The sequence below is a fragment of the Candoia aspera genome, chromosome 1 (genome assembly GCF_035149785.1).
Source record: "Candoia aspera isolate rCanAsp1 chromosome 1, rCanAsp1.hap2, whole genome shotgun sequence".
Taxonomy (NCBI): Eukaryota; Metazoa; Chordata; class Lepidosauria; order Squamata; family Boidae; genus Candoia; species Candoia aspera.
Genome location: NC_086153.1, coordinates 167,465,390 through 167,487,437, shown reverse-complemented (window position 1 = coordinate 167,487,437; position 22,048 = coordinate 167,465,390). Strand labels below are relative to the sequence as shown.

The 22,048-nt window shown below is 45.6% G+C and overlaps 1 protein-coding gene and 1 pseudogene across 1 annotated transcript in view; both read right to left on the bottom strand.

Annotated features, from left to right (window-relative positions):
• IQCA1 (IQ motif containing with AAA domain 1) overlaps positions 1–22,048 on the bottom strand; it is a 128,327-nt gene that overhangs the window by 90,233 nt on the left and 16,046 nt on the right. The window contains exon 2 of the mRNA XM_063317851.1: positions 16,954–17,281. Coding sequence (XP_063173921.1) covers positions 16,954–17,281 — 328 coding nt within the window. The remainder of the gene's footprint in view (positions 1–16,953; positions 17,282–22,048) is intronic.
• On the bottom strand, positions 1,300–1,423 carry LOC134488758 (U2 spliceosomal RNA; annotated as a pseudogene).

Sequence of the window (22,048 nt, the reverse complement as noted above, 5' to 3'; positions counted from 1 at the left end):
GCCCACGCCAGAGCTTCCTATCGGTCGTCAACACCCCCAGCTCCCCCAGGGACAAGTCCATCACCTCTAGAATATCATCCATCCACCTTGCCCTTGGTCGGCCCCTCTTCCTTTTGCCCTCCACTCTCCCTAGCATCAGCACCTTCTCCAGGGTGCCCTGTCTTCTCATTATGTGGCCAAAGTATTTCAGTTTTGCCTTTAATACTACTACTAAACTGTAAGTAAAATGTGAAAGGTCCCCTGTGCAAGCACTGAGTCATGTCTGACCCTTTGAGGGGACGCCGCTTTCGTGACGTTTTCTTGGCAGACTATAGCGGGGTGGTTTGCCATTGCCCTCCCCAGTTATCACCTTCCCCAGCAAGCTGGGTACTCATTTTACCAACCTCAGAAGGATGGAACGCTGCGTCGACCTGAGCCAGCTACCCAAGAATCCAGCTTCTGCTGGGATCGAATCTGGGTCATGGGGAGAGTTTCAGTTGCAATACTGCTATAAGTATTTAGTTAAATACATACTTGAACTGTTTCTGTTACTTCCAAGTATTTTTCTTGAGCAACAGTTTGGTTAGGGCATGGATCAGCAAAACACCACCTATGATGGCATTCATGGACAACAAAATTAAAGAAAATATGCCACTGTTTTTCTATTATCTATATTCAACACTCTAAGGCACCTATACAATAGAATATTAAGAATCTAAGTGTACTATATAAATATGATTGTATTGAAATAACATAATATATACTGTATATTAAAGCAAAAATGAAATACAATATGGTATTTAGTGTTTTTATTTGGTATGCATGTATATATAAATGTTAGATAACACAAACTATTTTTCCCACAAAAATAACTTGGTGTGATAGGTTGGGCTGACAAGGTGCGAATGGCCAAAAATCATCCAACGAGATTCCATAGCTGAAGGTAGACTTGAACCTGGGTCTTCCCACTCCTTAATCACAACACCATTTTTTGAAAAATGCCCAAAGCCCTGCAAATTGGCAAATATTGCAAGGTTTGGGTATTCTCATTTGAAATCTCTGAAATTTTGAATGAGATTTTGAAACTAAAATCTCACAAGATACCATGATCTTGAAAGATTTTGAGTGCTTTTTAATAACATATTTTGGGTCTTGTTTCATTGTACAAAGTGATCTGATGGTACTTGAAATATAGAAAAGGTTGCTGACTATAAAATGATTTAAGGACAAATATGTGGGCATAAACATTAACATACTATTTAGCTCTAATATAGTTTTGATTTTGCTGTTTACTTTATGAATACAGATAAATGCACTTAGATATGCTTTCACTGATCCATCTTCTATAAACACTTAATTAACAAATCCTGAACTAAAAATCCTGAAGTATAACAAACTATTTCTAATACTACACTTGATCTTAGCCAAGAGGCTGAGAAGCTGTACTACGTGCTATATTTCACAATGCTAAAGTTTTATTTACAAGAAAGACCTACTCAGAAATTGCATGCCTCCCTTTTTTAAAATATAAAAGAAGCATATATACAATTCTAGATGTGGATATGAGGTACAGCTGTTTAAGAGAAAAAAAAGTTTCCAATTCTCGTTTGTCCATTCATTTTCTCCCTCAAGAGATTATATAAATTACAAGTATATCATACTGCTGAAACACAAGGATGGCCATTTTTGTTTTAACTATTTGATGTAATGATCTTATGTACTGTAACGGATTACCACTTTTATTCTGTTCCTATGACATCAACTTTTCGGATTCCGCTAGTTGCTACTTCAGGCTGCATGTAGCAGACATACGTATGTGTGGATGTGGATGTGGATATAGATGTACACACACACACATTGTAAAGGTTGTGCTGAGATGAGACTGAAGACAGGTAGGGCAGTTTCTGATTTTTGGGGGAGACTATAAGGTTATGGAATTTGGTACACTTGGTTAAAGAAAGTTAGGTTCAGTTCAGAGTTGATGCAGTGCTGCAGTTTCCAATGGGCTGAGGGAACAGTTAAACCAATGGAAGACAAAAAAAGGAGGCTAAAAATGGACTTGGCAGAGTCAAAGTTGAACTGCAAGGGCAAGGAAGGGGAGATGTTGGAAGAAGTCCTGGCAGGATGGACAAAAAAGCAGAGTCTGGGAGTGGAGAACTGGTGAGAGCTGCAACTAAGTTGATGTGTGAACAGAGGAATGCCCATCAGCTTGGAGTTTGACTAGGTGGCAAGAGGGAACTCAGATGTTCACAGGCTCCATGACAATCATGAGTTTGTCCAAGGTATCTCTGGGCTGATTTATGCAGACAGCCACAATCTAAATCTAATTTTCACCTCTGAGCTGCTGAGTGGGAGGATGTTAGAACTAATCCTTGCCATAGTCAGATGACCTTTTCGTCAGGATTTGGCTTGTTGTCTGCTGTGTCCTGTGCAGGGGTGATGAAACAATTCAGATGGCCCATCTCAAAAGCATTAAGGATGCAACTAGTTTCCAGCAGGCACCTGAGGATTATCCTGCTACAGTAATCTGTTAGGCAATTTTGTATCTGGTCAAACTCTGGAATTTGGAGATGACTATACAGCAGTTATGATTGCTCCAGTGTAATAGTATGTGGGAATGACCTTGGGAGACAGGAGGGGAGAAATACTTTGAGTCTTGCAAGATTCTGTTAATGTAACCTTACAATAAAGATAGAGCAAGTACTCCTGGTTGTGCTTCTTGTCTGGACTACCTCGCAGGGCTAACATCAATCTTGATGAGTAAAAATGACCAAACACAGGTAAGAGCTTATGTTCAGGCCTACACTGTGCTGATAACAGTGGCAAACATTTGTACTTCTCTGAACATATTTGTGAAAGAATGTTGGTGGTGGAACGTTGTCCACTAACACTGTTCAAGGTGATCTTCTTTCAGCTGGATAAGGACAGACAGGAAGACCTACTGGCAAGCTACTTTAAGGTGTCTGCTAAACATTTTGGAATAGAATTACTCATATTTGCTTGGATTTGGTGATGATAGGACTACAGAAACAAGGTCATCTAGGATTCATTTGGGCTTTAGATTTTGAGAAAATGGATAGGTTCTCTGCAGCATGAGTCCTGCTGCTTGCAGGCTGGATCCATGTCCTACTTGAGTCTCTGAGTCTCTCAGCTGGATTTGAGAGGTGGTGATCATTTTAGGAAAGGATGTTGTGCTGGCTGCCCTGAAGGAGGCAGTGGTATGCCCCCTCATGAAGAAGCCATCTCTCAATCCATCCTTACGAGCTAACTACTGTCATGTTCACTGTTTCAATGTGCACTGTACATCGTAACGTTTCACATGCCATGGTGCTGATGCACGTTTATGGTGGGAGGGAGCTGCTGTGAAACATTGTGCTAAGCTCTGTATCTGGGGAATGTGTTTGGGTTATGTGGTCTACTCAAGGACTTTCCCCGCGGACCATCAGGAGCTGTTAGGAGCACCTGGGATTGTGAGCCTGGGAAGATTCTACGGGGGGAGGGATCTCGTCTGTACCAAGGGTTTTTTAGTTTGCATTTGGCACGCTTTTTCCATTCTCAGCTTTCTATGTGATCCTGCATACTATTCTTTAATAAATCAGGTATCTTTATGAACCTGTTCATGAGTCTGATGGTGTTTTAGGATAGGCAATCATTACATAAAGCTGAGAATCACCAAAGTTGTACCGTTAGCTCCTGCCAAGATTAGTTTCTTGTGAGGGAAAACAGTTAACAATGGCCAAAGCCAAACCCACGACCCGGAGACTCGAGGAGCCGACTAGCTTGATGCCCGAGTCAACGGTCAGGAGTGAAGAACGGAGCCTCACCCCAGAACGTTCAGCTTCACGGCAGTATTCAATTTCCAGCCCGGAAGGAGAGGGTTCCGTAGAGGTGAGAGCACCAAAGCAACTGGCACCCAGCAGATCGCCCACAGAGCTGATCACCTGAGATGAAATGGGAGAACCCCAGCCAGGGATGTCCCACGCGTCCTGGAAGTATCGGTTCCCACTGGCACCAAACGCAGAATCTACCACGGTATCAGAAGGGAGTCAGCTAAATGCGCGAGGGAGGGAGGAATCTCAACCCCCTGAAAGGCTAAGAGTGGTAGAGGCCAAATTAGAATCGATGGAGTATATGCTAAAAGCCCTGTCTCTGTCAATGGGGGGGGGGGGGCAGCCGAGGCGCGAAGGAGGTTCCAGCTCCACGCAATCATCCTCCATACCCTCACCCGGACCACCGGCAAAGCGGGGCTGGAGACGAAGCCGGGACGATTCTCCACCCTGCAGAGCCCATCAGTGTCCCCACCCCGAGACAGGAGAACTACTGTAACCTGGGGCCCAACCACTCAAGCAGCCGCTAATTCAGCTCCAACAGGAGTGGGGGTGAAAGACTTCTCTGTCAAGTTTGACGGAGATCCAACTAAGTTGTCTTTCTTCTTCACTAATGCAAAAAATTATATGAAACAGTTTGGACCCTGCTTCCCTTCCGAAGAGGCTAAAATAACTGCCATTGCCACCAAGCTGAAGGGACGAGCGGCTGATTGGTATGTTCAGTTAAGCGAGGCTAGCTCCCCTGAGCTTGAGGATTTCGAGGAATTTATGTGGGCGTTAAAGCTGCATTTTGAAGATCCGCTAGCCAAAGCAAGGGCTAAAGGGGCACTGAAGGGTCTTTGCCAGGGCCAACTGTCTGTAGCTGATTATGCCCTGGAGTTTAAGGCTTTAGCTGGGAAAATTAGCAACTGGTCCCAGTCTACCTTAATAGAACAATTTAAAGGGACTCAATAGGGACGTCCTGCAGTGGGCATTGTGCAGAGACGACCCAGAGACATTGTACGAATGGATCTGTCTGGCCGGCAAGGATGAGCATGCCCAGCATACCTACATGCAAACCAAACGACCTGAAAAGCCACCAGCCACCATGAGGGGACCCCGAAGTGCCGCAACTGCTGCCCGGCCAGGCTACAGAGCCTGGGAAGAGGAGAGAGATAGGCACTATGCGAAGGGTCAATGTCTCCGCTGCAGAAAGGAAGGACACCGAGCAGCTGATTGCCCAAAAGTCAAGGCTGGAGACTGAGCGGGCAAACTGCCGGCCAAATCGCTGCCTTCATCACGGTGGATGACGGCAGCCAAGGGGGTGGCCGACTCTGAAGAAGTACCCTACTTCTCAGGAGAGGTTGAAGATGACTCCAAGGAACCAGCGGGAAATGCCAGCCACCTGCCTTGAAAAGCGCCTGTGGGCAGGTGGAGGAGGATGGGCGCGAAGATGCTATGGTGAGTGCTGACTGTCCAACTTTAGCAGTAAAAGTGAAATTGGGCTCCCGCACTAAGACTATGGAAGTCCGGGCTTTAGTGGACTCTGGGTGTTCTAGGTGTCATGTTCACTGTTTCAATGTGCCTGGTACATCGTAACACTTCACATGTCATTTGCTACTCCCGTATTTGATTTGTAACATTTCACGTGTCAGTTGTTAATTGCGTGTTTGATTTGCAGGGAAGGGAGGCTTCCATACCCTGGACCGTTATCTCTGGGCTGAGGGAATGGAATGTGTTTGGGTTTTCTCAAATGTTCAAGGTTGCTTTCCCAGGGATGGTGAAGACAGTTACTGGCACCTGGGGGGGGGGGGGGGTTAGAACAGCCGGGTGGGAGGAGGTCTTACGTTTTGAGCCGAGGGTTCTTAATTTGTATTTGGCGCACTTTTGCTCATTCTCAGTTTTCTCTGTACTTGCATACTAATCCTTCAATAAACCAGATTTCCTAGAGTCTACTGGTGAGCCTGGTTTTGTTAGGTTAGGCAACCATTACATAAAGCTGAGAATCCTTAAACCCTTACCGCTAACCTCTATCCAGAGCAATCTGTGAGGAACCAGAGTTAGCGATGACTGAGCCTACTCCTTTCTCGGGGGAGAGCAAGTATTCAGATGCTGGGGAGCCGGATTCCATGGCTAAAAGAGGTGGGAGAGAGCCCATCTAGAGTTGGAGGACCTGTCGGGGGTGTCGAGTCCCAGTCCTGCGATCCACAAGGCTGTGAAGTCCAAAGTGGTGAAGAAGGCGGAGGAGGCGCCGACCGAACAGGTGATGTGGGATGAGGAGCAGGGACCCCTACGAGGGACGTCGAAGACGTCTTGGAAGCCGGGGTACCCGCTGTCCCCGAATGTGACCGTGGCCGGTGAGAGAGGGTCAGAGGACTCTACAACCCCCGTGAAAGGACAAGGGTGGGACGCCAGGTTGCAATCCCTAGAGGCAATGGTGCTGAAAATATCATTGGCTTTGTGGGACCCAGTCGGGGAGAGAAGGGAGCACCACTCCCGACAGTCGTCCCCCTCTCCTCCGCCCTCCCCGGGTGTGAGGATGAAAGGTCGGAGGAGACATCGGGCGGGTTCACCATCTAGCAGCCCCAGACGATCGTCCCCATCGCCCCCACGGCATTTGGACGACCGAGGAAGGAGAATGAAAAGGGGGGAGAGGAGGCATCTCAAAGTCAGGATTTCGGATTCCCCCCCCCCCCCCCAGATGAAAGATCGCTGGGTGCTAAGCAAAAGGCTGGGCAGAAGGAGAGGAAGAAGAGCCCGCTGGCTGCTAGATACAGGGACTTTACGATCAAGTTTGATGGGGACCCCACGAAGCTGTCATTTTTCCTGACTATATGGAGGAATTTGGGACGCTGTTTCCTTCGGAGAGAGCTAAGATAAATGCGGTGGCCACCAAACTAGAAGGCAGGGCAGCTGATTGGTTTGTACAATTGACTGAGATGGAGGCCCTAGAATTGACCGACTTCGAGGACTTCTTGTGGGCGCTCAAGTTACATTTTGCTGACCCGTTAGCAAAGGAAAAAGCCAAAGTGGCCCTGAGGGAGTTGATCCAGGGATCCAGGTCGGTAGCAGACTATGCCCTAGAGTTCCAAGCTCTAGCTGCCAAGGTGGATGATTGGTCACAGACAACCCTGATAGAAATGTTCAAGGATGGTCTGCGACCCGAATTGTTGAGGTGGTCCTTGGGGAGAGCAGACCCAATGAGTCTATATGATTGGATACAGCTAGCAGGGAACGTGGAGCAGGCCCACGCAAAGTTTGCTCAAAGCAAGAGGGGTCCCAAGCAGATGGCCATGATGAGAGCTGCCAAATCTGTGGGCACTGCAGCCAGAGCAGGAAGAATGGCGTGGCAGGAGGAGAGGGAAAGCCGCTACGCGAAAGGGCAGTGCCTCCGGTGTGGGAAGGAGGGCCACCGAGCGGCATGCCCGAAAGGGAAGCCTGAGGAGCACCAGGGGAGATCGTCGGGGAAGTCGCCCACCTTGCCCAGGAAGATGAAAGCGGCTGTGGCTGAAGGCGCGGAAGGAGGAGTCCCGTATTTCGGAGAGGAGGGGGAGCCCAATTTGCTCCAGCCGGCGGGAAACGCCAGCCACCTGCTCTAAAGGGCGCCGCTGGGCAGGTGGAAGAGGGAGGGTGCGACTACCCCTCGGTGAGAGGAAACTTTCCTACGTTGTCAGTGAAAGTTAAGCTGGGCTCCCGCACCCGAACTGTCGAAGCATGGGCGTTGGTCAATTCGGGGTGTTCCCGCTGCTTGATGCACCCGGACGTGGTGGATGCGTTGGAATTACCCACGTTCCCCCTAAAACACCCTATGATTTTTACCCAGTTGGATGGTTCTACGGTGGGGGGGAAGCCAGTCACCCATTTTACGGGTATGGTGGCTTTGCAGATGGGTAGCCACCGGGAAGGGCTGCCGTTTGTCGTGGCGCCTGTGGGAGGGCCGTTGGTCATTCTGGGGATGCCCTGGTTGGTCCAACAAAACCCACACATAAACTGGGTGCACCGGACTTTGACATTTGGGGATGGGTTCTACCAAATCCCTATAGAAGACGACGCCCCGCAGGATGCAGTGGGGAGGGCAGCGGCAGCGACCCCGCATCTCACGGCTGCCCCCCTGGAGGGCCTGCCGGAGCAGTACCAGAGTTTTGCAGATGTGTTTGGAGAAAAGGAGGCGGACCAACTCCCCCCTCACCGGAGAACTGACTGTGCCATACAGTTGGTCCCGAATGCGCAGCTGCCCAAACCTAAAATCTATGCCATGACGCAAAAGGAGCTGGCAGCGCTACGTGAGTTTGTGGACAGGAATCTAGCTAGGGGTTTTATTGAGCCAGCTAATTCGCCGGTGGGCACCCCTGTCTTGTTCCGAGCAAAGAAGGATGGGACTTTGAGACTGTGTACGGATTACCGTGGGCTCAATGCGGTATCGGTCCTAAATAAATACCCTCTGCCCCTCCTAAAAGACATGCTAGCACATCTGTCTATGGGGAAAATCTTCTCTAAACTGGACTTGCGGGAGGCATACTTTCGTATCCGTATACGGGAGGGGGATGAATGGAAGACGGCTTTCAATTGCCCGCTGGGCTCCTTCCAGTACAAGGTTCTGCCATTTGGGTTGGCAGGGGCACCTGGGGTGTTTATGCAGCTGATCAATGAGGTGTTGCATGAGCATTTGTTTAAGGGGGTTTTGGTGTATCTGGATGATGTGTTGATTTACACTGAAACGATGGAAGAGCATGAGCGTTTGGTGAAACAGGTGCTTAGCAAACTGAGAAAGGCAGAGTTGTATGCCAAGCTCTCCAAATGTGAATTTCACAAATAACAACTGGACTATTTGGGGTACAGAATTTCAGATGCTGGGGTTGAAATGGATCCTGCCAAGATACAAGCTATTGTGGACTGGGAGCGCCCGCACACGCGCAGGCAGCTCCAAAGTTTCCTTCACTTTTGTAACTATTATCGCCCATTCATCCAGGGGTTCGCTGAGATTGCATTGCCTCTAACTGATTTACTAAAAACCAAGGGGCGGGGCGACACACGCAGGGTGAAAAACCCGGGGGCTGTGCTCAATTGGACGCCTCAGTGCCAGTCGGCGTTTGACAAACTTAAGGGGCTGTTCATTGCTGAGCCTATTCTGCAACATCCTGATCCCGATAAACCCTTTGTGGTCCAGGTGGATGCTTCTGATTTTTCCATTGGGGCTCTCTTGATGCAAGCAGATGCTGCCGGCTGCCTCAAGCCTTGTGCGTCTTTATCCCGAAAGTTTTCTGAAACAGAAAGACGGTGGCATGTCTGGGAGAAAGAGGCGTTTGCGGTGAAAGCGGCTTTAGACGCTTGGCGCCACCTTTTAGAGGGGGCTAAATGTCCATTTGAAGTGTGGACTGACCACAAGAATTTGGAAGCCCTTAGCACGCCTCGTAAGCTCAGCCCTAAACAGGTTCGTTGGGTTCAGTTCTTCAGCCGCTTTGACTTCCAATTAAAGTTCATCCCGGGGAGGAAAAACTTCCTGGCCGATGCGCTTTCCCGCTTGCCTCAGGATTCAGCCCAGGCACCTGACGTCGTCGGGACACTTTGGACAGAGCCTCAGTTGGGGATGCAGGCTGTCACGCGCAGCCAAGCCCGGGGTCGGTCGCCCTCAGTGTCAGTTTCACCGGCTGCTAGAGCGCCGGCTGTTCCCTCCCAATTGCAACAAAAGTTTCTCTCTGAACTGAAATCTGACACCTGGCTGCAAGCGAATAGAGACAATGTTACTTTTGACAAAGGCTTCGCGTGGAGGCAGAATCGCCTCTATGTACCTGACAGTTTGCGAAAGGAAATTTTAAGGGGGTCTCATGATGATAAGCTGGCAGGTCATTTCGGATTTGTAAAGACCCTACACCTGGCCCGCAGGCAATTTTGGTGGCCCTCCTTAAGACATGATGTCAAGGACTATGTCGCTTCTTGCCCAGTGTGTGCCATGTCAAAACAGAAGGGGGGCAAACCACAGGGTTTGCTGCAGTCTGTCGCCAGTCCCTGCCACCCTTGGGAGGAGGTCTCCATGGATTTTATCGTTGATTTGCCCCCCAGCCAGAGGAAAACTGTGATTTGGGTGGTGAAAGATTACTTTTCTAAGCAAGCCCATTTTATTCCATGTGCCTCCATTCCGTCTGCGCAGCAATTAGCCCGCCTTTTCCTAATCCACATCTACAGAATCCACGGGAGCCCCTCCCGTTTGGTCACGGATCGCGGGACACAGTTTACTTCCCAATTCTGGAGGGCATTTTTAAAACGTGGGCACTAAACAAGCCTTATCCACTGCGTGGCATCCTGAGACTGACGGAGCCACGGAGGCTCTTAATGCCACCCTTGAGCAGTTTCTCTGCTCATTTGTGAACTATCAACAAGACAATTGGGTTGATCTCCTCCCCTTTGCCGAAGTGGCATACAACAACTCCGTTCATCAGTCCACAGGGCGCACGCCTTTCAGTACTGTATTCGGTAGGGACTTTGTACCCATTCCTGATCTCCCTCAACCCACCGTTCCACCTTCATCTCCTTCGGATTGGGCTGCGCACTTGGCGGATTCCTGGCCAGTCATCCAGCAAGCATTGGCTGACGCCCAATCGGCTTATAAGCTCCATGCTGATAAGAAACGTGCGCCTCAGCCTCCTTTTAAGGTGGGGGATAAAGTTTACCTATCTACCAAGTACATCAAATCTTCTCAACCTTCCAAGAAGTTGGCACCTAAGTTTGTTGGTCCCTTTCTTATTGTTGCTGTTGTGAATCCTGTCACATTTAAATTGGACCTGCCACACAATCTTAGACATTTACACACTGTTTTTCATTGCAGCCTGCTCAAACCCGTCACCCACTCCGATCGCTGGCACCAACAGCCCGCTCCTCCCGCGCCAATCATGATTGACGGGCAGCAGCACTTCAAAGTGAAGGAGGTCCTGGATTCTCGCCGGCTACATGGCACACTGCAGTACCTCATTCGATGGAAGCATTTCTCCCACCCAGGGTGAGTGGCTGCCCGCGATGTGCACTCTCCCCTTTTAGTTGCACGTTTTCATTCTGCTTATCCTATGAAACCTGCGCCTTAGTATTCTTTGGGGGGGCGGTATGTCATGTTCACTGTTTCAATGTGCCTGGTACATCGTAACACTTCACATGTCATTTGCTACTCCCGTATTTGATTTGTAACATTTCACGTGTCAGTTGTTAATTGCGTGTTTGATTTGCAGGGAAGGCAGGCTTCCATACCCTGGACCGTTATCTCTGGGCTGAGGGAATGGAATGTGTTTGGGTTTTCTCAAATGTTCAAGGTTGCTTTCCCAGGGATGGTGAAGACAGTTATCCCTGAGCTGCCACAAGACCCTCCCCAGTCCTGTTCTGCCTCTGACTGGGCTGTTCAGCTGGCTGATTCCTGGCCAGTGATTCAGCAAGCTTTGGCTGATGCCCAGTCTGCTTACAAATTCCAAGCCGACAAACACCGTTCTCTGCAACGCGATTTCAAAATTGGGGATCAGGTTTATCTTTCTACCAAATTCATAAAGTCCCCACAGCCATCGAAAAAGCTTGCTCCCAAGTTCATTGGTCCTTTCCCTATTGTTGGTCTTGTCAATCCAGTTACTGTTAAGTTGGATTTGCCTCACAATTTGAAACATTTGCACCCTGTTTTCCATTGCAGCCTTCTCAAGCCCGTCCACCACTCTTCCCACTGGCATCCCCAACCTCCTCCTCCTGCTCCAACCATGATAGATGGGCAGTAACACTTTGAAGTCAAGGAGGTCATTGATTCTCGCAAGCTTCAGGGCACCCTCCAGTACCTGATCCGTTGGAAACACTTTCCTCATCCTGAATGGGTGCCTGTTCGCCACGTTAATGCCCCTGATTTAGTTAACCGTTTCCACTTAGCTTACCCTTTGAAGCCTGCTGCTTAGAGTTTTCTTTCTTTTGGGGGGGCGGTATGTCATGTTCACTGTTTCAATGTGCACTGTACATCGTAATGTTTCACATGCCATGGTGCTGACGTGCGTTTATGGTGGGATGGAGCTGCTATGAAACACTGTGCTAAGCTCTGTATCTGGGGAATGTGTTTGGGTTATGTGGTCTACTCAAGGACTTTTCCCGCAGACCATCAGGAGCCGTTAGGAGCACCTGGGATTGTGAGCCTGGGAAGATTCTACGGGGGGAGGGATCTCGTTTGTACCGAGGGTTTTTTAGTTTGCATTTGGTGCGCTTTTTCCATTCTCAGCTTTCTTTGTGATCCTGCATAAGGTAAAGGTTTCCCTTGACGTAAAGTCCAGTCGTGTCCGACTCTAGGGGGCAGTGCTCATCTCCGTTTCAAAGCCTTGGAGCCGGCGTTGTCCATAGGACACTTCCGGGTCATGTGGCCAGCATGACTCACGGAATGCCGTTACCTTCCCGCCGAAGCGGTACCAATTAATCTACTCACATTTGCATGTTTTCGAACTGCTTGGTGTGCAGGAGTTGGGACGAGCAACGGGAGCTCACCCCGCCGCGCGGTTTCGAACCGCCGACCTTCCGATCGACAGCTCAGCGGTTTAACCCGCAGCGCCACCGCGTCCCGTGATCCTGCATACTATTCTTTAATAAATCAGATATCTTTATGAACCTGTTCATGAGTCTGATGGTGTTTTAGGATAGGCAATCATTACAACTTCCACCCAGTTTCCAATCTCCTCTTTCTTAGGAACATTTTAGGGAGTGGTGGGACATCAACTGCAAAGAGATGGAAAGAAAGAGGCTGGAACTTAATCCTAGCTACAAAAAGGGACTGTTTGTCTCCTGGACTTATAGCTACAGTAAGGATATTGTTGGAATCTCGGAAAGAAAAGGGATTTGTTCAAAACATGGCAAATGAGAGAGACATTTCAGCCTTATTTCTTCCATGACGTCTCAGTCCATCAGTTACAGAATCTGTAATAAAAACATTCAAATACTTATAGAGACCCACCATAATGTACTCCATAATAAATGAGTGTTGCAGTATTCTTATTTAGTTTCCAAGATTCTGAAATTTAATCCCTTCTTTATCACGTTAAACCTAATTAATGAGACTTCGTGTGAGTTTTGCTTTCTTGGTCACATGCTGCTGTTCAGGGCTTGGCAGTTATTCTTGGATCAAGAGATGAAAACTGTGGCCAGGAGAGTCTTTTCCTGGCTTCAGCTGGTGTGCGAACTGAAGCCCTGCTTGGAGTGGCAGGCTCTGGTATCAGTAACTCATGGCTTCATTGCCTCAAGGTTGGACTACTTCAGTGCACTTTTAAAGACCACTTAGGAACCTGGGTTGGCCTACATACTGGAATATGAGACCTGCTATACTGTAATACTTATACAATACATGCAATACTGTTTTGCAATTAGAAATCTGACACAATCATTAAAATTAATCAATTCAATTAAAATCATTAGAATCTATTAAATATTTAAAACATAAGATGGAAAATCTATTTACTATATATCTATATCACCTCAGAAATTATTATAGTAGTTTGAAACATCAGGGAGTGCAAAAACCAATTTTCTGTTTAATCAAATAAACATGTCAGCCAATCAAAATAAAATTAAAATTAAAATGCTGGTAAATTGTTTTCCTAAATGAAATCTGGACATGAATTGCACTGAATTACAGACTCATTATGATCCTTACTGATTCAGCAAAGTTGTAGGGCCTGGAGAGGTGGGATTTCCTGAAGCAACACGACCAGGGATGATACATATTATGGGGAGGACGTCTAACATCTCTGCATTTATTCAGCCATATCTTAACCTTTAAACTTCCCTAACAAGTCCTGCAGTTTTCAGTTAAAACAACTGCCACAGCTGTGCTATGGTGGATTTCAAGATCTTTTTCTCCCTCTTTCTCTTTTTTCCCCACATCATCTGCTTGGTGTTTCCAACACTTGCCTAGTAGCTGAGTAAAGAAGCAGCAGCAGAGAAAAGAGAAAAAGCTGGCAAAACCGGTTACTGAAAACTGTTTATACCATAGACTCCTTTCTGAAATATCTCCACTGAAACTTTTCTACACTGCCTTATCAGCTGGCTCTAAAGCACATTCATGGAGAAGAAGAAGTGGGGAATGGACCCTAAGGGCTTATCCACAGCCCAATCTGCTTTCTTCCCATCCTCAAGACAAGAGGAAAGCATGTCACCCAAGAACTAGCTTGCCGCAGCCTGTTTTTTTGAGGGCAGGTTGCTCTCAGGGCAGCAGCTGGTCTGGGGCTGAAGAGCTCAAAGCCCCCTTGGTGGCAGTTCTGTATACAGGTGCACTGCCTCTCCACTTCCTGGGCTGCCCTGGGATGAACAAAGCGATCATCCCCCCTCTTCTCTGCTCCCCAGGCTCTGGCCAGTGGCTCATAGCAGCCAGGCTGCAACAGGGAACTGCAGGCAGTGCTGCCTTTGTGGACTGGGGCACCCGCTTAGAGAGGCAGTGGCAGCGCTGTTGCAAAGAAAGGGGGTATATTTATATATCACTTTAAAAATAAATGTACATAACGCCCTGTGTTGCTTTTAAAAGGCACTGTGGAATGCCTGATACGGTAGTTTTCATCAATTCCACTTTGCAAGCACAAAATCCAATTGCCTCACGTTTCCCTGCATGGTGCCACTAACCCTCATCTCTTTCCTGCTGTAGCAGTAGAAACCCACTGACTCACTCAGAAGCAACCTTCAGCAGCTCCCCATATACACATCCAGACAGATTGTTCTCAGAATGAGAGTTCAAGAAAAGAATAAGAGTGATTATTGATTAGGTGACTATTTTTCCCTTCTCAAATTAGCCTGGAATTCAATTCTTGAAATCCCATCTCCTATGGTTTGCTCTCTCCTCCTGTTCCGTAAATCCTCAAAACAGGTTACAATGCACATTTTAAAATGGAGTACTGCCTCCTCCTCTCACACACAATGCTGTTCATATTTCTCCCTATTTTTAAACTTCATAATGATCCAAGTAACAATAAATTACTATGCTTTTTTTCTGTTTATTATTTTTTCTGTTCAGCATTCCAAATAGGCAATGCATAGCCTCTTTCCCAGAAAATGTATTTTATCCATTTTCTCCTCCAGCAGTCAATCAACCCAATGCTCCTGATCACCTGAATGTTAATTTTGCTAGTTTGGGGGTTCCCTCCTATAGTCGGGTAAAATCTTACATATTTTACTGAAATGGGCACTTTCTATGTTATTTATTATTATTTATGTTTCAACCCCTAGATTTATAGCCTAGTTCTGGATTATCTTCAGGGATGAGTTCACTTTTTGTCTGCAAAGAAATTTGAGGAATGACACTGCAGAAAAATATTTTAGAAGATCAGAATCACTCTAAGGAGAAGGAGAAGTCATGCATCTTTTCTTCCTACAGAGAATAAAATATGACAGCATGCAGATATGTGAACCCAAGTAAGAAGCAATTCTTAATATGGTGCTATAAAAGTGCGCTTCTTTGATAGAATATATCTATTCTCTGAAATATTCCCAACAGTCATTTCAGGTTTACAGTAGATGTTGCCAAAACTATGATCCTGAGATAACTACATCCTATTTACAACACCAACAAGTAAAAACCCTTAGACAGACGTTTGGAGAGGGCTACCTACCTACCCATCTCATGACAATGAAAAACTCTGAAAAGACTGGAATACAAATCATGAATTGGGGAAAAAGGTGAACTCTGTGATGTTTAAAGAAGACAGATTTAGAGAAGACAGAAAGACCCAGTAGCCCAAGAAGAAAAATCAGGAGTCATCTACAACATACAGTGTTAAGGACTGTAACAGCCTGTAGGACTGACAGGCAGTAGACTAGCAGACCGCATCCATGAACACCAACTAGCAGCCAGAAGACACAATGAAAACTCCTTAATCTCACAGCACATGGACAGGCTCAACCACAGTTTCAACTGGGAAACTGTGAGCATCCTAGACCAAGCTAAATCCAAAAACACTAGGCAATTCCTGGAAGGTTGGCATTCAGACAAATCAGCCATCAATAGACATATAGAGATAAACACATTTATACACCATTCAAAAGAGACAACAAAAAGCTAAGAAGGAAACAAAAAGACTAGAACACATACCCTCCAGCAAACAACACCCAGATAAGTAGGGATTAACACTAGACAAACAAGCAAGCAGAAAACAATACCCTCATCAAGGAACTACCAAGGAGAAAACCACCCACCCACCAACACTGGCAGAGCAAGCTACTATATATAACAGGGTGCAAACCCCACACTCACTTGCACTCACTAATGAAAGGACTGCAAGCAAACAACCAAGCTCAGAGAGCGCGAAGGACTCCACAGATTTACCATAAGAAAAATTCAATTTTTATGACTTTCATTCAGAACAGTTTATATTTATGATGAAACAAAGCTATGACTGAAAGAGGAGTAAACACTGAAGATACTGTATTAAGCTAACAATTCGTTTAAAAAGCATGCACCGAAGCCTGAAAATATCATCAATAAGAAAATATTGAGTAAGATTAACACAAAATTCCAGGAACACAATGTGTTGTAATCCTTCTGGGGGTCTATCTGTTAACCAATGTGGGATCCTTGCAAAGCCACCTAGAAATTATAGCCATGAGAGCTTTATTTCAATCTAGTTTCTCAAATCCTCCAAATGGGGATACAGTCATTTTCAGATTTCAAATGGCTAACATAGATTTGTTCAAAAAATACTTCAGAATGAAAGTAGCTTAAAACAATTCTATCAGAACAGTCCAATAATTGTTCTATCACAATCACAAGGGATACAAAAGATGGGAAGAGCATATGCTTCCTCTGGTAACTAACAGTACTTTTCTAGATGGTGATGTGTCTGTTTATATCATAGAAACTAAAACATCCAGAGTAATAATCTGAATTTCTAATAAAAAACTGAAAACCATCATTTATCATGGCAGAAATATTGATCTAGATCTCTGAGGTAAAAACCATATAAATTTTGCAATGGAAGAATTGGAAGCACCAACTACAGAACTGTGAGATTCTAGTATTTTCAATATGATTTTCTCAAGTTAAATAATATGAATATTGATAGAAAACTCTGATTTTTAAATAAAATTAAATGCTAAAATAAAAAAGCCAAAAACTAAAACAAAAAGCTGCACTATCTTGGGACTGGATGCTATGGCATGAAAATATGCATTTCTGAAGTATACTTACAGGGGATAATTTAAGATCTTGTAAAATGTCATCAAAGTAATGATATTCTGAGTATTCCAATTCTACCATTTCATTCTTCAGTTCCAAGATACGGCCCATTACACCATCCAGCACTTGCCGAATAATTAAGCGTTTTTGAGGGTGAACAGTCTGGTCATAAGCTGATTCCAAGTTGTGAAATATCTGCACGTATTTGATGTAGAAAGTAGCAAGCATCTGAAACACTACCAGGCGGTCTTTCAGTGGCTTTTGGGACTTCTCTTCAATCTCCTTTTGCAACAGGCAGTTGAGGGATTCTTGGGCTTCTGCCCATATTTTATTGTAAGTGCTAACAGGAAGAGGAAAAAAGTGTTAGTTCTTAAAGGAAGTATTAAGTAATGTACAATTGGCAATAAAATCTTATAGATGTCTAGTTTGAAGTAAATTCCATTATATTCAAATCCAGTTGAATTCAATTTAATTTACTTGTTAGATGTATATGAAATTCTGAACTTCATGAATTACTGATCTGTGGAACTATGGCTATAAAATCTGATACTGTCTTTTTAATTACTTCTTTGAGAGGGGGTAGTTCATTTGGCTTCAAAGGAAGCAGTGGTGCACCTCCTCAAGAAGGGGGCCAACGATTCTGGACAATTCTGGTCCAGTCTTCAACATTCTTTTTTGGGGGAAGATTATTGAGAATGGTGATCAAGCAACAGCTCCAGAGGATCCTGGAGGAAATGGATTATCTGGACCCATTTCAATCTGGTTTTAGGACTAAGTACTGTATGGAGACAGCACTGGTTGTGCTTGTCAACGACATTTGGCAGAGCCAGGTACTGATTTTAGTGCATCTTGATCTCTCAGCAGCTTTCAAACCATGGTATCATTCTGGACTGGTTGTGGGGATTGGCACTATGTAGCAGTAGTTCTTTCTTTGCAGTCAGTCCCAGTCAGTGTAGATAGATGGGGAGAGATCAAGTCCACAACCCCTCATCTGTGAGATGCCTGAGGGCTTGATCCTCTTGCCCTTTTTGTTTAACATCTACAGGAAACTGTTGGGGTTGGGTTATCATTGGTTTGGTGTCAGATATCATCACCTTCCTGATCATAACAAGTGTACATCTTGTCCCCAGGCCAACCAAGTGATGCTATTGTCGTCTTAGTGTCTGGAAGCTATGTGAAGGGGGAGTGTGAAGGGGGAGGAACAGACTCAGCTCAATCCTGCCAAAACCAAGTGGCTGTGCTTTTGGGGTGGGACCCATTCTGGGGACTTTCTATCTTCAGTCTTGGATGGGATTGCACTTCCCCACCTGAGTGGTGCATAACCTGGGGGTAGTCTTGGACTCACAACTCCTAATCAAAAAGCAAGTGGCAGCTATAGCCAAGAGGGCCTTTGCACAGATTCATCTAGTGTGCCAGTTGCATCCATTCCTGGATTGGGAGGCCTTTCAAAGCCACTTATGCCCTAGTCACCTCATAAATGGATTACTGCAATGTGCTCTACATGGAGTTGCCTCTGAAGACCACTTGGAAGCTACAGTTGATGCAGAATTCAGTACATGGGCAGTGATGGGCATGCCATGCTATGCCCGTGTAACCCCAATGCTTCGAAAGCTGCACTGGTTACCAGTTGGCTTCTGGGTGCAATTCAAGATAATGGATATCACCTATAAAGCCCTTCATGGCACAGGGCTGGCAATTTGAGGAACCACCTATATCTAATTGTTTCTGTCCATCTGATGAGATCAGGCAGAGTGATGTGCTTCAGGTCCCTTCAATAAAATAATGTCATCTCTTGGGACCACAGGAAGCATGCCTTCTCTGTTGCATACAACATACAATTCTCATCCTGATGACATTCAGAAAGTCACTGAAAGCATGGCTTTCTCCCAGGCTTTGGGGCAGAGTGGTGGTTGAGCCCCTATAGGCTGTTTATTGTTAAATAGAACTTGTCTTCTGGATATTCATGATCTGTTTCTTTTCTTTTTTTTAGTGTAAGCTGCCCAGAATCACCAAGAGTTGGGCAGCCTGTAAACTGTATTAAATAAATAAATAAAAGTAGGAGATAAATTACTTTTTGTTGTCTTTTCTAGAAAAGCAAAAATTTCTGCCAATGTTAACCCTTTGGAAGATGGAGACAATTTCCCCCTATTTTTATTTTTGGGAAGAACAGAAATACAGTATGTACCATTCATATCTCCTTATCAAATCTAATGATTCTTAAACAGTACAAAATGCATTATTTGTAACTTTGCATATAAAACTTATTTTTTGGCATATTTATGAAGTTGAACAAACAGATCTGTGCATATTTACTCAGATAACTATCCAGTGGACTTTTTCCCATTAAACAAACATATATTGCATGTTCAAAAGTGTAACTGCCTTAATGTCATTGATTTTATTTTAGATAATAAGATATACTTTTAGTGAGTATTGGTTTTTTTTCCTTTTCTCCTTAGCCTTATTTATTTATTTATTTAATAAATTTATGCTGCTTATATTGCAGAATCTGGTTTGTTTGTATTTATTTTTCCTTTTCTTCCTTTGCCCTCTTGGATAAGACTGGACATAGAGTGTAACAAAGACTGATAGGTTCTTAGATTCCAAGATTAGGCTGTTCCTATAATGTAATTAATTGGTTGCCTTCCTGTCACAGCTGTTCAACCTGCTTCCCTAACTGCTGCTCAGGTCAGATTCCTGCTCTCAGGAATGCTCACAAAGAATCCTTCAGCCTCCAACACTGAAGGGGGGATGGGGGGATTGGGTTGTTCTGTGTTTGAGCACTGGGGGATAGTTGGGACTCTAAAAGGGGAGACACTTGCTTCTTTTTGTTTGTTTCATTACCTGAGGCTTGGCATTAGAAGATGTGCCAGGGACATGGGGAGGAGTTGGGAATGGAACAAGTATTAAAATACAATCAACACTTGACTTACTGGAATTTACAGTCTTCAGATTAAAAACAAACAAAACCCATTTGGCATTTTATATATGCATTAAGTATTTTAACACACATGTAAAATACATAACATATGTAAAATACTTACATGCAAAATCCATTTATTTATCTCTCTATCTCTCTATCTATCTCTCTATTTATTTATTTATTTGGTTTATATGGCTGCCCATCTTAAGCAACTCTGGGCGGCTCACAACAACCATAAAACCAACAAATAAAACAATAATAAAACAGTAAAAACAGTAAAACAATGAAGCAAAAACCCTGCACCTTAATTGTCCCCTTGGGATGCCCCACAGCAGGCTCAACTGCCTTCCTTCCATACTACCTACCCCAAGCGTCCAATCCTATCCCAAGTGCTTCAGTAAAATGTCAGGTCTTAACAGCCTTCTGAAAGTGCTAGAAGGGTGGGGCCTGTTGAATTGCTGGTGGGTGTTCTACAAGGTAGGGGGAGCATGGAAAAGGCATGCTTCCGAGGTCCCATTAGGTGGGAAGATGTCAGGGAGGGAACCTGGAATATGTCCACCCTATCTGATCTAGTGGGATGGACAGATATTCTTAAGGAGGAGTGGTCCTGCAAATAACCAGGTCCCGTGCCATGTAGGGCTTTAAAGGTGATAACCATCACCTTGCATTACACCTGGAAGAAAACTGGGTGCCGGTGCAGCTCACTCAATAAAGGTGTAACATGGGCAAACCTATGGGCACCCAATACTATGGGCACCACTACATTCTGGATCAGCTGTAACTTCCAAGTGGTCTTCAAGGGCAGTACCATGTAAAGTGCATTGTAATAAACCAACCGGGAGTTGACTAAGGTGTGAGTGACTGTTAGCAAGGCCTCCCACTCCAGGAAAGAGCACAATTGGTGCATAATATGGATCTGTGCAAAGGCCCCCCTAGCCATGTCTGCCACCTGCTCATCAAGCAGGAGCCATGAGTCTAGGAGGATCCCCAAATTGCACACCAGCTCAGTCCAGGGGAGTGCAATCCCATCCAGAATCAAAGTTGACAAGTCATCAGACCCTGGGGGGTCAAAAACCCAGATCCATCTTGCCAGGTTTGAGCCTAAAGCCATTAGTGGACAGCTAGGACCACTGACTGGAGCAGAGCTTAATACAGCAAAAAGATTCACACAGAGAAGAATATTACCTAAAACAGCATTAATGAGCACGTTAGAGAAATATAGGTTATTGATCTTACACACTTAGCCCACCCAAGCATAAAGAATTACACTTAGACAAAGTAGGTTCAAAAGTAAGCAAAAAGAAGTCTTATTCATTTATTTGGTCCAGTTACATCCATTCAGAAAAATGATCCTTCTTGTTCTTTCTTTCCCTAAACTGAATTAACCCTTAGCCCTCATTGCTGCTAAAGACTGCATGCAGAAAGGGGGAACCTCCTGATTCTAGGCCCATGCATGGCGCCCAGGATGGAAGAAGCAGCAGCCGCGTGCTCCCTTCCCAGATGGTGGAGGAGGGAGGACTGAGGAAATGTGGGAGGGACAACAAACAGCTTCCTCCAGAAGCACATAGAGAATTGCATCCAACAAACTCACCCACATGCTAATGAGGCATGCTGATTTGCTGGGACATCCAACAGAGCTGAAGTTGGTTCATCCCCATCCAGACCCTTACAGCCTTTAGGCACTCAGACAACACTGCCAACAGCATCACCTGCCCAGCCAGGCGTAGAGATATATAGCTGGGTATCATCAGCATACTGATGATACTGTACTCTGTGCTGTCAGATGATCTCACCCAGTGGTTTCATGTAGATGTTAAAGAGGAGACGGGACAGACCTGAGCCCTATGGCACCCCACACTGCAGGGGCCGAGGGCTCAACCTCTCCTCACTCATCAACACCGACTGGAACCAGCCATGGAGAGAGGAGAACCACCACAAAACAGTGCCTCCCACTGCCAACCCCCTCAGCTGGTCCAGAAGGATAGCATGGTCAATGGTATCAAAAGCTACTGAGAGGTCCAAGAGAGCCAGGACAGTTGCACCACCCCCATCCCAGGCCCTCCAAAGGTCATCAGCAAGTGTGACCAATGCCATTTCAGCGTTATACCCTGGCCTGAACCTAGAATGAAAAGGGTCCAGATAATCCACTTCATCCAGGGCCCTCTGAAGCTGCGGGCCAACCAC